Raw genomic sequence first — 18,994 nt, forward strand, 5'->3', positions numbered from 1 at the left:
GGGCGATACTGCAATATTTGGTATCGATCCGATACCAAGTAAATACAGGGCCGGTATCGTCAAAACCAATCCGATATCGATACTTTTGGATATTTAATGTTAATTCAAAATCCGGATGAATTTTCACAAGTTTTAAGTGTTTTTATGATTTTTTTTTTGTTCCTTTGGTTTATGGTTTGTTGAACCGAGATCAGAACTTGGGAAAAATTTGTAGCTAAACGGAAAATATTTTCTCATAATAATTTGTTTTAACTTTTTACTCAACTAGCAAAAAAAATTTTTTTAATTCTCCCATACATTGGAATGTCTGGATTTCTTTCTTAAATAAACAAACTGTAGAAAACTCCAGAACAAATTTGAAGAAAATATCATTCCAGGTAGAGCTCATGCTGGAGCAGCATACTATATATTTGAGAGAAACTTAAACTAAGTATCAATCCCATTGCACTGGTATCATTCAATGTGGATACCAACGTAGTTATCGATGTTATCGACATTTGGATCGATCCGCCCACAACTGGTGAAGGCATAGACTGTGTGTGTGTGTGTGTGTCAGTGAAAAAGAAGTTAACATATTTATTTATTTATAACCTGTAAGAAGCATATAGGTGAGTATGTGTAAAAAGAGCTGCAGAAACAAAGGAGAGAGTCCCGAATGGCATGAAATCTTTGATTTATCATCATCCAAGGACCAATCCATTAGATTTTGGGATGTTAACCTAAAAAAAAAGTGGATCGGAAAGGAGATAGGCGGGACTATTCGGATGTACCCTTGACCTACCTCGCGAGCATCGATATGAGCTAACGGCTATCATGCTATGCTAACCCGGCTCGGCGTTGATGAAGTAAGAAATCAATGGATCGTGATGATATCACATTGAGAATGATAACACAAAAGTATCGGACGTGTGAAATTGTGGTGGAATCACATTAATCTGCAACGTGTGTGTTTATTTGTATTGTGTAGGTTTTGAGCATACCAAAGGAAATGTTCTCCACATTTTATACTTGCAATTTATTTGAAAAAGAAAGAAATACACAAAAAAAGAGAAAGACATTTCAATTCTTTTTTTTTTTTTTTTTAGCACTACAAACCAATTTAAAGTTAGTCAGTGCAGTAGTAAAACTCAGTTGAGGGCCTGTGACCTCTGGCCAAGCTCTCTGGCCCTCTTGGTGGCGGACTCCACGGCGCTCATGGCCGCCGCCCTCACGCCGCCCTGCTCCAGCGAGTGCAGCCCGAAGATTGTTGTTCCGCCCGGGGTGCACACTTCGGAGCGGAGCTGAGCGGGATGCTTCCCGGAATCACGCAGCAGCTTCCCGGCGCCCTGTGCAGAGTAACACCAGTAACACAGGCGTTGGCGGTGGGGGGGGTTAGGGTGGGGTGGGTGGGGTGGGTGGGGTGTGGGGTGTGGGGGGGGGGGGGGGGGGGGGGGGGTGGATGGGTCCAAAGTGCAGCAAATTATGTTTAGCGAAACTGACCAGAACAGTCTGCGAGGCGATTGTGTTGGCCAGAGCGCTTGGCATGCCCATTTTGACGGCGCCTTCAGCCAGCGCCTCAGCAAACAGATAAACCTGCCGAGAGGACACACACACACACACACACACACACACACACACACACACACACACACACACACACACACACACACACACACACACACACACACACTAAAGGAGTTAGGAAGAGGTGATCACTTTGTTACGATGCGACTACACTTCCACTAGGCGGTGTAATAATTATCCGACGGCGGTGAAGGTTAAACATTCACCAAACAACAACCAAACATTTCTTAAAAAGTAGTATAAAGGTGGTTCCTCTCACGTTCCCCTGAGGTTCTAACCTCTGATATAATGTCAAATATCTCAAGGTTTGAATGTAAATCAAAAGAAAAGAGGAACTAAAGGGAAACGGCTGCCAGGTGAATAAAGAACCAATCAGAGTGACAATAGGCTGCACAGAAACTGGACTTTACTGTGTTGGTTCTACAACATCCAGAACATTCCTGGTTGGGAGTGTTTCCTAGGCTAAAGGAGGTTCTAAAGGAAGCATCAGTGGTTCCTCGGCTAAAGGAGGTTCTAAAGGAAGCATCAGTGGTTCCTCGGCTAAAGGAGGTTCTAAAGGAAGCATTGAGCCTCCTTTCCTCAGCTCAGTGAGAATTCCAACGCTCCAAATCATGGCCGCCACTTAAACACTTCTGGGGTTAAGGAAAGGAGATAGGAGGGACTGTTAGGAGATAGGAGGGACTGTTAGGAGATAGGAGGGACTGTTCGGAGATAGGTGGGACTGTTAGGAGATAGGAGGGACTGTTAGGAGATAGGAGGGACTATTAGGAGATAGGAGGGACTGTTAGGAGATAGGAGGGACTATTAGGAGATAGGAGGGACTGTTAGGAGATAGGAGGGACTGTTAGGAGATAGGAGGGACTGTTAGGAGATAGGAGGGACTGTTAGGAGATAGGAGGGACTGTTCGGAGATAGGTGGGACTGTTAGGAGATAGGAGGGACTGTTATTGAGACAGGAGGGACTGTTAGGAGACAGGAGGGACTGTTAGGAGATAGGAGGGACTGTTAGGAGACAGGAGGGACTATTAGGAGACAGGAGGGACTGTTAGGAGATAGGAGGGACTATTAGGAGATAGGAGGGACTATTAGGAGATAGGAGGGACTGTTAGGAGATAGGAGGGACTGTTAGGAGATAGGAGGGACTATTAGGAGATAGGAGGGACTGTTAGGAGATAGGAGGGACTGTTAGGAGACAGGAGGGACTATTAGGAGATAGGAGGGACTATTAGGAGATAGGAGGGACTATTAGGAGACAGGAGGGACTATTAGGAGATAGGAGGGACTATTAGGACACACCCCATGTTTTTTTTGTATTTGCAAAGAAACCTACTCCCTATTTTTCCTCTGGCCCTAACGGCAGTTTTCTAATTTTAGTTTATTTTAATTTGAGTCTGAGATCGCTGGTCGTCCAGTTTTGTCGTTTTCAGACTAAAACCTTTTTTCTTTCTTTTTTTTTTATTTGAGGGAAGTGCAGGGTGCGACAGCCACAGTGATTGGCCCCGTGCTCTTTTATTGCTTCGGGGTCTCCACCTCTTTTCTGTGTCACTTTTTCGGACTCGACCTTTTATTGTTTATTTTTTTTTTCCCCACAGCAAAAGAAAAATTACTAAATAAAACAATAGTTTTCTTGCAAATTGTGAAACTCTGGTGTGGCGTCCTTTAATGTGCTTTGTCGTGTCGCTTTTGTCATTGTATGAGTCCGTAACAATACGAACTACATTTCTTTTCAGTGTTTTTGTCAATTTGATCAAGGGTCATGTTGGGCCTGCTCCTGTTTTTATGATGAGGAAAATCACAGGAAATGAGTGAACTGGACTCTTGTTCCACACATTAAAACCTCTTGCTTGTTCCGTTATGAGGTGTGCTTCTGTTTTGGTTTGTTCCCGTCAGAATCGTCTGTCGGTCGGAGGAGGAGGAGGAGGAAGAGGAGGAGGAGGGGGAGACTCACAAAGGCCACTCCGCTCCCACTCAGCCCGGTGTGGATGTCTATCCAGTCCTCGGGTCCCTCTTCCACCAGACCGCAGTGGTGGAGCAGCGAGAGCAGCGAGGCGCCGTCCTCCGGCTTGGCGTGGGACCCCCGGGCGAACAGTAGCGCCCCCTCCTGGGCCACACACGGGAGGTTTGGCATCAGCCGGATGACGACTGAATTGTCTGGCAGCAGCTTGAAAGTAAAAGACAGAGACGTGATGCGGAAAATCTAGAGGTCAGAAGGAGGCGTTTACTGGAGGTTTAATTTATTGATAATTTCCTTAAAAAATGCATTTCTTTTTATTTCTCCCAGAAAGTTAGGACAAAGTTAAAGAGAATTTCAGGTTGGGCTGCTCTGCATACTTGTATGTGCTTTACACCCTTCTTTTAAATGCCTTTAAAAACACCCACCCCTTTTCTGAGAGGGTGTGTGAGTGAAAGACTGAGCGAGTCAGTAAATAAATTAGTCAATGAACGAGGGAGTCATGTAAAAAGTGACTTAGTGAGAGTGGAAGAATGGAAGTGAGTGCAGACTTTGTATAAAGAAGGTTCCTGTGGATCTCAATAGATCATAATAACCACAGTATGAGTTTCTATTGAGGCCTATTATTCAATGTAGTGACTGCTAAAGTGTGAGCTGAGGCCCCCTGGTGGATCCTGGAGGTACTGAACGTGGGTCGTGAGAGGAAATTTCAACAAGTTCATTAAAAAAACAAACAAAAACAAAAAAGTAGGGTTGGAATTTAAAACGATTATTACATTCAAAGGGCTGTAAGAATTGCCAATATGCGTTTTATATGATCTTTCTGAAGAAAACATTTCCCACTAAAAGAGTGACACCCAATCACATTTAAGTACACCTTGCAGTGAGAAACACACTTCAACAAAACACTGAAACACGGTTTTTATTTATTTATCTATTTATTTATTCATTCCAACAACTGTATTATTTCCCTTGGGGCAATTTTGACCCGCTGTTCAAGCTAACCCATTGGTTAATAATAAATAGGTCAGTTTTGCTCATAACCTGCTGTTGTGGATCTTGTCGAGTATCATTCTGGAGAAGTATATGTTGTTAGGAGTAACATCACTCGATAAAGTCTTTTTCAATTTACAGTCTCGGCTACAAAAGTAAAGATAGAAAGTTGTGCTGCCCGACAGCATGGAGGGAGACGTAAATATGCGCTGGGATGTACAGATACTGAAGCCTGCCATATCGGTATCCATGTTGAAAGTGAAAAAGCTGGAGATTGAAGTACTAACTGAATGATTGTATGATGTTGTTTTCATATTTTATTGCTAGATATTCTACGGGGCCAAACAAATAGTCTTGTACCACTCATATTTTATCTAAAAATTCCAGGATAGACTTTTCTTTTTCTATTTGCTCTTTTGTAAGTGACCATCTTTCCTGATATGTTCAAAGTTTGTGTTTGAGTTCCTGTATTTTGTTTCTTATTTTGAAAAAATTGTGAGCGGCAGAAGTACTCGTATGTAAAGTACAGTGTGTCTGAAAGTAAGTACTATGTTGTATTATGCTCTCACAAATTAAAAAATGTGAAAAAAAAACCACAACAACCTGTGGCTCTCACCCGCTCTAACGTGGCCAGGGTTACTCCTGCAGCTACAGACACGACGACGTGTCTTTCGGTGACGTGTGGCGAGATCTCACGGAGAACCCCGGAGATCAGGTGAGACTTCACTGCGACGAAGACCAAATCGGATCCACAGACCACCTCCACGTTGGAGTGAGTTACAGTGATCCCCATCTCCTGAAAGCCAGAGGAGGGGAAATATAATGAACTTCACTGTCTGCAAAATAAACCACTGAGAATTGAGAGAGAGAGAGAGAGAGAGAGAGAGAGAGAGAAAAGTAAAAAAACAATACCTGAAAGTTTCCCAAATTTCTGGACGACGGTGCACTCACTTTGATGTTACCCGGAAGAACGTCTCCTACAATAAAACAAACAAACAAACAAACAAACATCACTTTTCTCCTTCATTTTTAATTTATTTATTCATTATTAACAGTTTTATTTCTACAGACTCACCAGACAAGATACCCTTAGCGATGCCAAACGCCATGTTTCCTGCGCCGATGAAGCCAATCCTCCGCTGGGATTCCATTTTGAGCTGAGAAGCAAACGGCAAATCGGCGCGGAGTCAAAAATAAGGTCCCGTGTTTCACGTTGGGTTAAAAGCTGAAGGGTATAAAACCACTCAAAACTTCAAATTCTTCTTCTTGGGAACAAACTTGACTGCATCAACAAAGCCACCAGTTCAGGTGCGTCGATGATCCGGCCGACGAAATGTCAAAGTAAGAAAAGTTACCGCAGGCGATGATGTAATGCCATCAACAGATAAATTAACAAAGTATTGTGATGCACCTGAACACATCATATAAAGTGTACATTTAAACACAGATGAGATTTACAGTCGGGTCAAGGTGACTAACGAAACTCATTAGTCGACTAATCGGGTACCGTAAATCTTTGACGAGTACTGACGGTAAATAAAGTTTAAATCCAAGCAGTGAAGCTCGAAAATGACCTCTAACTGCATCTAACTGTAACAAGAGAACATGACGTTCACACGGAGAGACATAGACGAGACGAGACATCATGCGAGACATTAAATCATAAATCAGTCCCACCACGGAAACACACATGGAAGCCATAAACACACATCACCTTAACAGTATTTTGGTGAATCACTTGAACTTTAAATTGTAGAAGAATCAAGATAAATAAATTACCCGAATAGTAGAACAGCAGTCGACTAGTCGGGTTCTCGCTGGTCATAGTCGACTATTGCTGCTCGTAGTCTGAACCATAAAATACCGTAATTTCCAGACTAAAAACCACTACTTTTTTCACCCCCTTTGAACCCTGCGGCTTAAATAGCGGCCAGTACACGGGTGATGTGTTCATGTGCATCACGTAACTCTGACCTTTCTTTTAAAATTTGGCGGATACGGCTAAAATTCAGATGCGCTCAACAGTCTGGAAACTGCTCCCATTAGAAGTATATCTGTGCTACAGTTTACAAAGTGTTATATTTACATTGGGCCAAATACTACATGGTAATCTCTGGCCACGTTTACACGTACCCGGGTTTTTACAAAAACAAAAATTCCCCCTCTACTTTTACAATAAAATCTTCATTGACACGGATCCGCATATCCGCCTGGAGCAGGCAAACCTGTAGGGGGCAGTGTAACGAGAAGCATGAAACCTTGATAGCCAATCAGAATCTTGGAAAAAAAACTAAAAACATGATGTCACGAATTGTGACGTAAATATCCGCCTCCCCCTTTTAGATGCAACCAGAGATTTTTTCCAGATCTCCACTGTGGCCGGAGTTTTAAGAATACATCGTTAGTGGCGACTCGTAGCTGCGTTTATGTGTAAAAGCGCCCAAACGCAGAGAAATATTTTTTCAAATACCCGGTTACGTGTAAAGGTGGCCTGAATCTATTACAGAGAAAAAGCAAACAATCCAACATGGTTAGAAGATAGAAGGAGAGAACCGAGGAGGACAAAGACTGAGAGCTAAAAAAAACAAACAGACTGTCACAATAAAAGGGGGGAGTGTTGTGGGGAGGGAATCGGGCGCTGGTTCGGGCACGGCGAAGGTGTCCAATCCACCGTCCTGCATGTTTCTCGATGTCTCCCTGCTTCGGATCAGGTTAAACATGTTAGACTATACTTGTGACCTGCATTTAGACCGGATCGTATTCAATTAATACAGAAACTATGGGGAGGCCCAGAGGGTTCACGCAGCTCCCAACCTGCCATGAAAGTACTTTAAAAGAGTTTTAAATCTCCAAGTAGAGAGAGAGAGAGCGACACAAGCCAACTTCTGGGTGATTTTAATATTATCAAATCAGTTTGGGGTTTTTTTTTATTGAAAAATGACACCAAATATCACCAAATATCTCAAATGACTCCAGTAACCACACACAAGTACTTTTACTTATAAAATAGACGGAAAGAGCCCGAGGTAAACTAATAGTGCCGGCGTATCACTTTCATACGCCACACAAATGAGGCAGCTCGTTAAACTAAACCCAGTTGGAATGTAATCAGATTCCTCCTCCTGTAGCTGCTTTCTACAGCCGAGTTCAGCAATGAAGACTTACAAGACGAACATAAAGAAAAAATGATGGAAATCATCTCAAAACGACAAAAGAGTACAATGAGATTATTGCGTGTGTGGGTAACTGCTTTATTTGTTTCTTTTTTAACATGAAGATTTATTTCCACTTTAAGGAATCATGAGCCGTGACATATTACTACGCTTGTATATGAAAGCTGTTAGATCTGCTCTTCTCGAGACAACAGGCGATTTAAACAGATCTAGATTTTCTTTCACAACAGGGTGATTTTTCATATAATTTGAGGAGCTGAATTTGAGTTCACCCCGCCTTCGACCGACTGAGTGATCGCCAGCATGGGTTGTTTCATATCTGTGCCTGTTCCTCCGGCTTTTATAGGAAACACTACTAAGGAGTTTCCACTGATACTTCCAACTGCTCAACTGACAGCCCGCCGCGAGCATCTTTCCAAGCGCCAATTTAAAAGATTTAGCTGTTTTTAATCTTCATTCTGTCTCAACTTTTTTTCCATGTCAAGTTTTTGGAGGATCTCTAGAAAAATGTTCATTTTATAATCTGAAAAGTGCGTTTTGTTTTGGGGTTTTTTTTGTGAGAAGGTGTTTGGATCGACAGGGTCATTACCTTCGCCAACCAAAGTTGGCCGAGAAGGTTAGGTTTTCGTCTGCATGTATTTAATTATTGGTATGTATGTATGCATGCATGTATTGTACCAAGTTTTTGACAAAACTACTCGTTCAAACCCCATGAAATTTTCAGTAATGATTTGTCGTCATCCAAGGACTAATCCATTACATTTTGGGACGTTAACGGGTAACCATAACCGAATAAATCCTAAAAACTGGTGAATAAATGTCCCATACAAAGCGGATGAGAGAGGCACCTCATGGAGATCAGCGTCTGTTGTCATGGAGACGCTCCCTGCTCAGTGATGTAGCTACCTGACCGACCTAGTTTGCGTTGACATGAGCAAACGGCTATTATGCTGGCAATGCTCGCTCGGCTCCACAAACAAATGTGGTGTTGGCGAAGGTCTACCGAGTACAGCTCGAGTTGTAACCTTTACGTCATTATGTCATCGACATATATCAGATTCCTTCATTTGTCCCGACGCCGATCTGCTGCAACCGCATGGAGCAAGGAGTGGCTAGAAAATAATCCGAACAGGTTAAGTGGGAAATACTGTGGCGACCAAGGAGTCGGTTGCAGTGGCTGGGCTGTTGTCCTGCAATGCACCATGGGAGTTTGGGTTGTTGGAACTTTAAATGCCACTTCTGTGGGTTATAGTAGTCCTGTACTGATGTTAGTGATTGTGTTTTGGTTGTTTTATTTAGTTAGTTTAGTGTAGTAGTTTAATTCTAATGTTGCAACCGTGAGTGCCAAGTGTTGTGTCTTTAACCTGGTCCCGCCATGGTGTTCTAATTTGATTATATACAAGCCTCTATCATTTGAAGATGAAATTAAAGCTATAATTTATTCTCATGCATAGTTCTTCCTTGCTGCTCACCACTATGTTGTGTTGATGGGGCGACCATAAAGTAACACGGAGTGACACAATGGTGCTGGGTAAAACTATATCTTATCCTCCTGACATTTTATCTGAGATTGGCTGATATCCAACGCTTTATGAATAAGAAAACACTGTATTATGACGCACATACAAACTGATGTTACCTTCACATCAGTAACTAATGTGAGCCGCTGCAGCGCAGTGACAATCACGATCTGACACATGCCCATTACACAGGGACAGACACTCACAAAAGCTACACTTTATGACAACTTTATTGTAAAAGCAGTTAAACGGCGTTCGCCAGGACTGATGCAGATTTCTGTCGGGTTAATATATCTTTTTTTTTTATAACACCTGCAGCTGCTCGCAGTAACAAGGGAGGCGAAAGTGAGCCGGTCATCAGTTAAAATGGTAACAACTTAATCCGTGACACGAGACGTTCAAAACAACGTTGCACGTAACTTTCTCAGCAGGGACACTTCCTGGATGGACACGCCGCTCGGTTTGTAGATAAATTACAAAAGATGTGATGTAGGAGTTCCTCACCCGGTGAAATAAGCTCCCTTTTTTTTTTTCTAAATTCACTCCGGGAAGATGTTTACGTTACACGTTTCCCCAACTTCAGTGCTCTATCTAACACATCCGGCTGGAAAATGGCACCAAATCCTGGTTCCGCATCCCTCGTCACAGTCAACAGTCCGCAACAAATTAAATTAAATTAAATTAAATTAAATTAAATAACAGCAATCTGAGATTTCTGACATCTGCCAAAGGTTGACCTGGACTCAGAAAAAAAAAGTTTCCTCACTTTGACACGAATAAAGAAATCAAGAAACGGCAGGCATATATAATTTGAAATGTCATCTAAAATTCATACAGTAATGTTATTTTCGTGATCTTAATTTTGTAAACTCACCGCCCAGAAAGCACATTGACGCTTGATCCCTAAAAAAAGATATAAACAATGTACTACATGTATTTCTCATCCGAGTGCAACTTGCATCAGATTCGGAGGTTCCGATAGCATCCTGATCTTTGGTGTCCAATCAAATTAAAGGGCAATCCATGGCACTTCTTAAACGATCATATCTGGATCCAGAGAAGATCTGTCATGTAGTTTTGACGTAATCCTTAAAAAGTCTATAAAATCAAATCCTGATCCACCTCCAAAATTTAATGGAATCTTCAATGGCCTAATATCTATCTGTGGTAAAAGAAATTTTGGACAAAATCCTTGCAGTAGTTTTGACGTAATCTTGCTAACAGACATACAAACATAAATATACGCCGATGATCAATAACAATAACTATGTTAAGGAATTTCTGAACACCCTGGAAAATGTTGGGACTTTTCCAGCATGAAACAAATTCCACACATGATTGGGGACATGTTTTTATAAATTTAGGTTTTTTTTGAAAGATGGAAACATTTCTGAGGTTATGGTTCCATCACATTACTTTTTTTATATGCCGACTGCAGCAGAAGTAAAACAGAGGGTGGCCAACATCCAACAGGGTCAAAAAATTCATCAAAGACTTGCATGCTCCTCGCCAGCTGCGGTCGGCCACCGCTGTTCTTATGTTTTGAAAAAGACACACAAACCTGAGCGTTATCAGTATAAAATATTTATTTTGCTCAGTGTCAAGTTAAAAAACTAAACTAAGAACAGAACAAAACACCCCCCCCCCCCCCTTCACCTTTTTGATTATTAAAATGAATCAAGACTGAGTCACTTCAAGTACCAGATTTACACCCCTTAAACAATGAGGGGTATTTCAAGTAACACATTAACAGCTAGAAACAAAGAGACTAATGAACCTTAAAGCTGATTTCCCATATATAACAGTCCAATGATGAACACATACAGGTAGCAGACTACACTGCCTTTGACTATAGCAGAGATTTTCCTAAACTGTGGGAGGAACAGGTGTGAAACAAAGACACTGTGGCAGCGCAGAGCTTCAGACTTGACATATTGTCGTTCAGCTCAGAGAGGAACAATAGTGAGGATAAGGCAGCTTCCTTTCTTCTGTGCAGATAAACCCTTTTCTCCCCTTCAATCAACACCGACGTCCCAACATCCAACAGAAAACAAGTGATCGACCGAGAGTCCTGAGGGAGTCGTCACTTCCGTGCCGTGTCGTAGTTGGCAACAAACCAGTCGCAGGTTTCCTTTACAGCTTCAGATGAGAAAAAGAGAAAGAATCAGGACAGATATGCTTCTGATGCTGTCACTATATTCCCATTCAGACTGGATCTAGACTCTAAACTGTGTTCTCACCTTGTTTGAAGGGCGTGAACTTGAAGTCTGGCCGGTACTTGCGCAGCTTTGCATTGCTGGCTGTCTTTTTGAGCTGGCCGTCTGATTTACTGGTGTCATACTGGACAGAGGGGTCAAGGAAACCACCGGAATACATCCGGACAAGGAGAAATATTGGTGAACTGTTCTTCGGCCGACCTGTTTATTTATTTATTTAGCACCGACGATGTGGAACCACAAGTTTCTGTTAAGTGTCTAACAGATGAGATTATCTATTCCTGGAGTTTGCTTTGCACAGATTACTATTCCGAATTCCTAGGGCTGCGTTTTAAAAAAAATCTTAATCTTCTTCTTCTTCTTCTGCCGCTTTCTTTCCCCGACACAACTCGTCCCGTACCGTTGGGAGCACGTACACACAAAGCACATTAAAACGTGCGAAAAGTTCGGGAATAGTGTGCTAGGATTTTTTTTTTAATGATTCTGCAAACTGTTTCTGAAAAAATCCAAATAAAGCGGCCAAGAACTCCCCATTCAAAGGGGATGGGGATCAAGTAAATTCTCACTTTTCAAGGTGACGTCACCTTCAGCTAGAGACTTAATGTTGTTTTCTATTTAGATGTGAAAATATCTTTTTCCTGTCTTCGACCCATTTTAAGCAGTGAGCCTTTAAGTTTGATATAGTTTTCAGCCGTTTTTGGAGTTTAACATGGGAATGAATGAGAGCGAGCGAGAGTGGAGAGATTTCTGTTTGAGTGTAGAAGGTGTCAAGTTAAACTGAAAAAAAGTCTTTCTCTCTCTCTCTCTCTCTCTCTTGCTCTCTCTCTCTCTCTCTCTCTCTCGCTCTCTCTCTCCATATCGTACATGAAAACGTTGCTATCTTCTAAAAGAAGAATAAAACTTGATTGATCGCCTTGAGGAAATGTCATCATCGGTAGGGGTCTTGCTCAACGAACCCCTGGTGCATGTTCTTCTGATTGTGGGAGGAAACCGGAGTCGCCGGAGGAAACACACGGGGAGAACATACAAACTTCACACAGAAAGGCCCAAAGCTGGATTTGAACCCACAACCGTCTCGCTGTGAGGCGAGAGCGCTAAAGACTGCGCTACCGTACATAGATTTTATTTTTTTTATTGTGCCGTGAAAAAAAAGGATACGACTACTTCTCCTTTGAAGGCCAAACATTCAACAACTACCTCTGCTGCTTCTTTGATGGACACCTCATCTTCCTCTCCAACTGGGGAGGAAACAAACACCTCAGCGTTATTATGCTTCAATATGAACGAATGAAAATGGAGCGAGAGCACCTACCAGACAGAATGATCGGATCGACCTCTGAATACTCTCTCAGGACCCAAAGGAAGAGATGGGCCAGATCCAATGAGTAAATGAACTGCCTTCTGGGAGTGCCGGAGCCCCACACCGTCAGGGGCTTGCCCTCCTCTGGCCAAGAAAACAACAGAGGAGAAAATTATTTCAACAAGTACAAGCATCCATACAGCTGCTTGTCTGCTACCAGCACTTTCTAGGATCTCTAGAATCTTTGGTACGTCGGCGAGAGATAATATCTTCACCAATGGTGGAGGAGGAGTCCAGGGACTCCTGTTGAAGCGACCTGGGGGCCTCTACAATTTGGATTTGTAAATTCTTGCAGGTTAGGTTGGGACTTACTTTGTGTAAGGTATGCTTTGTGTATGAGCCCCGGCAGCACGTGGCCGTCTTCAATGTTGAAGTTGTCGTCGGGGCCAAACACGTTTGTGGGGATCACAGCTGTGTAGCGACGTCCATGCTGCTGGAAATAAGCCCTGCGAAGCAAAAAGTCACTTGACGCAAACATCCTGTTTTATAGTAAAACTTTGACTTTTGAGGAGTTCAGGCCACATGAGACCTGAAAATTTCGGTGTTCGGTGAGGCCATGGAGAGGGACTCTCAGTTGACTCTGACCTCGAATGAGGATGTCCTCCGGAGGCGGAAGGAACACTTTAAGATCTACTGAACCCGGTGGACATGCTTCCCTTCCAGTAGGCAGGGCCTGAAGCTTCTGGTGTGACCTCGTCCATTTCCCTGGGGGGGGTCACCCAGATCATCAAAAAACTCCTTGGCCGCAAGGCCCCAGGAGTGGACGAGATACGTCCGAAGCTGCTGAAGGCCTTGGATATTGTGGTGCTGTCCAGGTTGACATGCCTCTCCAGTATCGCATGGACATTGGGTATAGTACCTTCAGACTGGCTGACCGGGGTGGTGGTCCCCATTTTCAAAAATGGGGACCAGAGAGTGTGGGCCTATTATCAAGGCAACACAGTCCTCAGCCTCCCTGGGAAAGTTTATGCGGGGGAACTCAAAAGGAGACTCGGACCGACAGTCGAACCTCAGATACAGGAGGAACAAGGCGGATTCCATCCTGGCCGTAGAACAACGAACCAGCTTCTCACCCTCTCACAGATTATCGAGGGGGCATGGGAGTTTGCCAAACCAGTCTACGTGTGTTTTGTGAACTTGGAGAAGTTCTATGACTGCGTGACCTGAGATGTCTTGTGGGAGGAGCTAAAAGAGAGTGGGGCTTTCTGAGAGTACCAAAACCTCTGCTGCGGGCAATCCGGTCTTTGTACGCTCAGTGCGAGAGCTGCGTCCGTATACCCGGCACCAAGACAGGGTTCAGGGAGGGCGCTGGACTCCGCCTTGTCACCCCTTTTGTTTGTGATTTTCATGGACAGGATGTCGAGGCGCAGCCGGGGGGAAGAGGGCATAATGTGGGGAGCTGGAGGGTGACGTCTCTGCTCTTAGCAGACGATGTTGTTCTTCAAGCGACATCACATGAGGGCCTCCAGCGTTCACGTCTTTACAATCTTTCAACACTACAAACGGATCAATTTCTTGTTATTTGTGGAGAAGTGCACAATAACATACTTGTTTTGGACATCGATCATCCTCTTTGCGTAGGAATAGCCAAAGTTGGACTCGTGCGGGGGACCGTTGTGGATCTGTGGAGGAAAGTTTGATGTTTACAAACCTCGTGACGCATCCTAACAGTACGGAGCAGACCGCAGAGGGTTGTTTACCATGGTCTCATCGATAGGATAGGTGGTTTTATCGGGAAAGATGCAGGTGGACAAGCAGGAGACCACCTTGACCGTGCCCGCCTCATGCGCTGCCTGCAGCACATTATCATTGATGTAGACATTGTTTCTCTGGAGGGGACATGAACATCAAAAAGTATTATTGTGACAAATCTGATCAACTTAAAACAAAAAGAGCAACTTCTTCTCACCCAAAATTCCAGGTTGGACTTCATGTTCTTGAAAAGCCCCCCAACCATAGCAGCCAGGTGGATGACGTGGGTGGGTCGATGTCTCTCGAACACTGCCCGCGTGTCCTCCTTGTTCCTGTGGAGACAGAGGAGGTGAATTGGCAAAACCAAGCGTATCAATGGATTGTTCAGGATTGAACCATGTGCATGCGAGTCTCACGTGAGGTCGGCATCCTTGGAGGAGAGAAAAATCCACTCTTCTCCCTCCCTGGCTCCCTCCTCTTCTCTGACCACATGCTGGATGGCTTTCCCCACCAGGCCGGACCCTCCAGTCACTAACACCTTCATCATGTGATCGTCCTGACACTTCATCAAGTCAAGAAAACAGCAAGACGCATGATGACGAGTTCAAGCAGCACATTAGAGCAGTGTGTCTCAACTGAACATTTTTCTTGAAATTCTACTTTTTATTGAGTTAATACGTTAGAGATTAAACCCTAGATAATCGAATAGAATATCACAAACAAGCGTAATGTAAAATAATATCTGTTATGCTCGATTAGCTGCACTTTAATTAAAAATGAGTTCAGCCTTTTTCAAAACAGAATATATCAATTTCTTATTCACAAATGTGAAAAACACTGAAGTTTAGTTTTAAATGACACATACCAACACATCACTGCACAAAATACTGGATAAAAACATGGACAACATCTTTTTCCTCTCAATACAATGGAAATCAAAGTTCATGGTCTGGTAGTTTTGTTTGCTGAGGCAGGAATGCAGGTGGATCTATAGTAGTTTTAATGCAGGGTGTAAGTGGATTCATGGTAGTTGTTAGGTAGTGCGGATGCATCTTCTTGCATGTCTGTGTGTTGATGGTTGACAGTGACAGGTGGGTGGGTCGTAGCTCCATTGTTGTTTGCCCAGCTTTAGTAAAACGCCACGTCATTACCTCGATTCAAAGCTCATCTCAAAGAAGACACGACTTATCGTGTAGTCACAAGCACTAAGTAGGTTTTCATACAAACTATACATCAACTCAAAGTGGAGCAGGTTCCTGCAGGGCAACATCACAAAGTTTCTCCCAGGTAGAAGCTAGCAGCTGTCACACTCCGTTCCAGACATTTTTAACTGACGTAACTAGACAAAACAAACGTAACTGTGGCTCAGCGGTTAAAAACACTCCTCCACACACCGACAGAGCTGAATTACAGGTAAAGTGAAGCTGTTTCAGCAGATAAATAAGCGTTTTCTTACCTGCTAGCAGACTGCACAAGAACAGCCGGCAAACGTCACCCAAACTCAATACTTAACTTCCGGTCTGCGCACACAAAATAAAAGCTCATCCTAATGAAGATACGACTTATTGGCTCAAACATGCAGATAGGATAGTATGTGTCAATAAAAAACAGTAATAATAAAGAGAAGTCACTTGAATATAGGTGTTTACAGAAGAAACTAAATATTTTTCAGAGCACTGCTGTAAGTCCTATGACCTTTTATTTTACAAACAAGTGTGGTATTTCCGGTATGGTAAACTCTATATTAAAAATGTCTTAACAATTTTTATTTAATTTATAATAAAATAACATGCATTTACTTTGCAGAGCTTTAAAAATACACATCTTTGTTTATCTGGAGTCCACATATATTACATCCGCCTGTATGTCTGTTAGCAAGATTACATTAAAACTACTGCACAGATTTTGTTGACATTTCTACCACAGAGACATTAGGCCGTGGAAGATTCCATTAAATTCTGGACGTCTTCCTCAAACTTTTTTTTTCTGAGTCCAGGTCAGTTTGGCAGACTTCAGAAATCTGTGGTTGCTCTTGTTTATAATGTAGCAATCCAGTTGCTGTTGTGCTGCAATGCACCATGGGAGTTTGGGTCGTTGGAACTTTAAATGCCATAATACGCGCGCGCCCTCTAACAGATGGTGGGTGCACAGGTTGCTTTACCTTTGTGAGTGAGCATGTGTGGTGCACCTAAAAATATGTGACCACATTGTTTTTAGTTTCATTTGGAGGTAAAATAACATTTTTATTTTTATTATATTATTCAGATTTGGATATCTCTAATATGGTGCTTTCCTGAATTTAGGAGCAGTAAGAGGGAACTTGGGTCAAGAAGTGGAACCTTGTGTGTGACGCGTTGCTGCCGGGTTGGGTTTGCTGTGCACCTTCCTGTGTGGCAATGGCAGTTCTCGGGTATTCATTTCGGTGTCTATTGTCTGTCTATTTTCAGGTCAGTCAGTATGACGTATCAGGTGATATATAATCACGGCCGGTGTGTCTCGTGCATTGGTGAAGCTAAGTGTTAGCCACGAGTGCGTCGAGCTAAGTGCTAAAAGTACAGTTTGCCCGTGTGCCTAGATTAGCATATTGAGATTGAGGTACAGTATCTTTCATGTCGAGTTTCTCCTTGTTGTTAATGCTGTATATAGTTTGTGAATGTTTATGATTAATAAGAAACAGTGTTAATTGAGTGTAAGCCCAGTTGAAAAGCAACTAAAAGCAGTGATGGAAAGCAGTTGAGCAATCGTGTTGTAACACTATAAAATAGTGGTTGTTATAAATAAGTGATATGTGGAGGTTACGACAAAAGAGATGTTTTGTTGTGAGCAATGTAATGGAAAGTTGGTGACAAAATCACTCTGTTGTGCACTGTTAAATACTTGAGAACAAGTAAAGAAAAAAACGTAATCCGACCATCAATGGGAGCTCTCGGGTATTCATTTCGGTGTCCATTGTCTGTCTATTTTCAGATTGCATATTCACTGTTACATTAGTCCCAACCTGGGGCCTGTAACACAAGCATGTGTTGGAGGAAGCAGGCGATCGGAGCTGGTCGGGCTTCGGTACAAAGAGCTGTGCATGTATAGACAATGGCAAATAAATGCTACAGGTGCTGAGCATGAAACTGAGTCCCCTGTCAAGCTTCATGACTGCTGTGAAGCGAGGGAGTTAACCCTAAAGCTGAGGACAGCATTCGCCCCGGAGTAGAAGTTAGTCTCCCCTGTGTAAAAAAGTCTTTGCCCAGAAACAAGATACCAACCTGTTATGTGTGTGTGTTTGTGTGTGTCTTCCTGCGTCAGTGTAGTGTGTCTGCTTACTTTGTCTGTGCCGCTGCTAAGCACAAGAGTGCTCGCCGCTCCTTTAATCGACTTCATCTGTGGTGAGTGTCCATTCACTGTGATTGACCAGTCAGTGCACCCGCCTGCTTCTCTTCTTGGGCCGCCACCTTGCCCCGCCTCCACTGAGATGCTTGGATCACCTTGGACCTCCCAGATCCGAAGCAGCAGCAGCAGCAGTGGCAGGGTGAGGGCGGCCAGCCCCACTACTCGCTCGGACCTGGACGTTCCTGTTCCTCCGATCCGGCCTGAGGGGACAGACGGCATCTTGTCGCGTGGACCCATTCCGACTTCCTCCACCTTCAAGGCTGACCAGCACCTGGTATGGACCTCTCCATCTAGGGGACAAAGACACTTTGTCGAGACACTTAATAAACACATAATCGCCTACTTCAAATTGATGAAGAGGAACATCACAAGACCTTGGACATCTCCTGGACACCTGTTAATGAAACTTTCTCAAAAACTTCTGTTAGTTTCAACACACATTTTTCCATGTGGTCATCAGTCCACAACAGCGTTGTCTTGTGGGGCGTTAAAAGTGGGCTTGCCTCTGTGGACAACGGCCTCCACATCAACAACTTCATGAGAACTTTGTCCTGTTGTTGCATTCGATGTGCTACGGATCGCACACAGCACTAGTGGTAATGCGTCAACCCACTTCAGACCCGTAGCCATCGTTGATTTGGTCAGCTTGTCTTTGATTGCTGCATTCATTCTCTGAACTCTGAGGATGATAACGGACATGCCACTTCAACCCGAGCACTGCAACAAGTGATTGTGTTATCCTCGTCACAAATGCTGGTCCTCTGTCACTGTTTAATCCCAGTGGAATAACTTTACTAAAGTTTGAGCATCTTCTCTCCCAGTTCTATACACTTCAGGCTACTTTAAGAACGTAAATACAATCACCATCAAGTATTTTTAACCTTGGCCGTTAGGCATATGTTCAACATAATTTGCATATTTACAAAAGGACCCAATCTAACCTTAACCCCTTTTGTTCATATTGGCTGTATGCCCTTTTAATGGATCGAAGAGCTGCACACTGACTGGCAAAGACTTGCATGCTCCTCGCCAGCTGCGGTCGGCCACCGCTGTTGTTATGTTTTGAAAAAGACACACAAATCTGAGAGTTATCAGTATAAGATATTTATTTTGCTCAGTGTCAAGTTAAAAAACTAAACTCAGAA

The 18,994-nt window shown here is 43.2% G+C and overlaps 2 protein-coding genes across 4 annotated transcripts; both read right to left on the bottom strand.

The window, feature by feature from the left end:
• Positions 1–915: 915 nt before the first annotated feature.
• On the bottom strand, positions 916–9,789 carry pycr3 (pyrroline-5-carboxylate reductase 3). Of its 2 annotated transcripts, none has more exons than XM_080473392.1 (7): positions 9,705–9,789; positions 5,583–5,664; positions 5,420–5,484; positions 5,124–5,303; positions 3,512–3,724; positions 1,480–1,572; positions 916–1,325 (listed from the first exon to the last, which is right to left on the bottom strand). In XM_080473392.1, exons 2-7 carry the CDS (start codon positions 5,656–5,658, stop codon positions 1,128–1,130), a joined length of 825 nt encoding a protein of 274 aa, XP_080329518.1. In that variant the 5' UTR covers positions 5,659–5,664; positions 9,705–9,789; the 3' UTR covers positions 916–1,127. The 2 variants fall into 2 exon arrangements, with proteins under 2 accessions (XP_080329518.1, XP_080329519.1); XM_080473393.1 differs by having other exon boundaries at positions 997–1,325; positions 5,459–5,484.
• Positions 9,790–10,770: 981 nt separating this feature from the next.
• On the bottom strand, positions 10,771–15,982 carry LOC308115912 (GDP-L-fucose synthase-like). Of its 2 annotated transcripts, none has more exons than XM_080473782.1 (10): positions 15,925–15,982; positions 14,885–15,030; positions 14,686–14,800; positions 14,477–14,569; positions 14,325–14,398; positions 13,089–13,222; positions 12,729–12,860; positions 12,575–12,654; positions 11,441–11,540; positions 10,771–11,339 (listed from the first exon to the last, which is right to left on the bottom strand). In XM_080473782.1, the coding sequence occupies exons 2-10, from the start codon at positions 15,013–15,015 to the stop codon at positions 11,284–11,286; spliced, it is 915 nt and encodes a 304-aa protein (XP_080329908.1). In that variant the 5' UTR covers positions 15,016–15,030; positions 15,925–15,982; the 3' UTR covers positions 10,771–11,283. The 2 variants fall into 2 exon arrangements, with proteins under 2 accessions (XP_080329908.1, XP_080329907.1); XM_080473781.1 differs by having other exon boundaries at positions 14,477–14,605; positions 15,925–15,976.
• Between the last annotated feature and the right edge of the window lie 3,012 nt (positions 15,983–18,994).

Source organism: Lipophrys pholis (genome assembly GCF_963383615.2).
Source record: "Lipophrys pholis genome assembly, chromosome: 10".
Lineage (NCBI taxonomy): Eukaryota > Metazoa > Chordata > Actinopteri > Blenniiformes > Blenniidae > Lipophrys > Lipophrys pholis.

Excerpts from the sequence above, each read along its gene's own strand:
- pycr3 (XM_080473392.1), bottom strand. The coding sequence starts at position 5,658 with ATGGAATCCCAGCGGAGGATTGGCTTCATCGGCGCAGGAAACATGGCG. Across the intron at positions 5,485-5,582 it reads CGCTAAGGGTATCTTGTCTG|GAGACGTTCTTCCGGGTAAC; the intron begins GTGAGTCTGTAG and ends GTTTTATTGTAG. Across the intron at positions 3,725-5,123 it reads CCCTGGCCACGTTAGAGCGG|CTGCTGCCAGACAATTCAGT; the intron begins GTGAGAGCCACA and ends TTTACTTTCAAG.
- LOC308115912 (XM_080473781.1), bottom strand. The coding sequence starts at position 15,015 with ATGATGAAGGTGTTAGTGACTGGAGGGTCCGGCCTGGTGGGGAAAGCC. Across the intron at positions 14,606-14,685 it reads AGTCCAACCTGGAATTTTGG|AGAAACAATGTCTACATCAA; the intron begins GTGAGAAGAAGT and ends TGTCCCCTCCAG. Across the intron at positions 12,861-13,088 it reads CAAAGCATACCTTACACAAA|AGGAGGGCAAGCCCCTGACG; the intron begins GTAAGTCCCAAC and ends TTTCTTGGCCAG.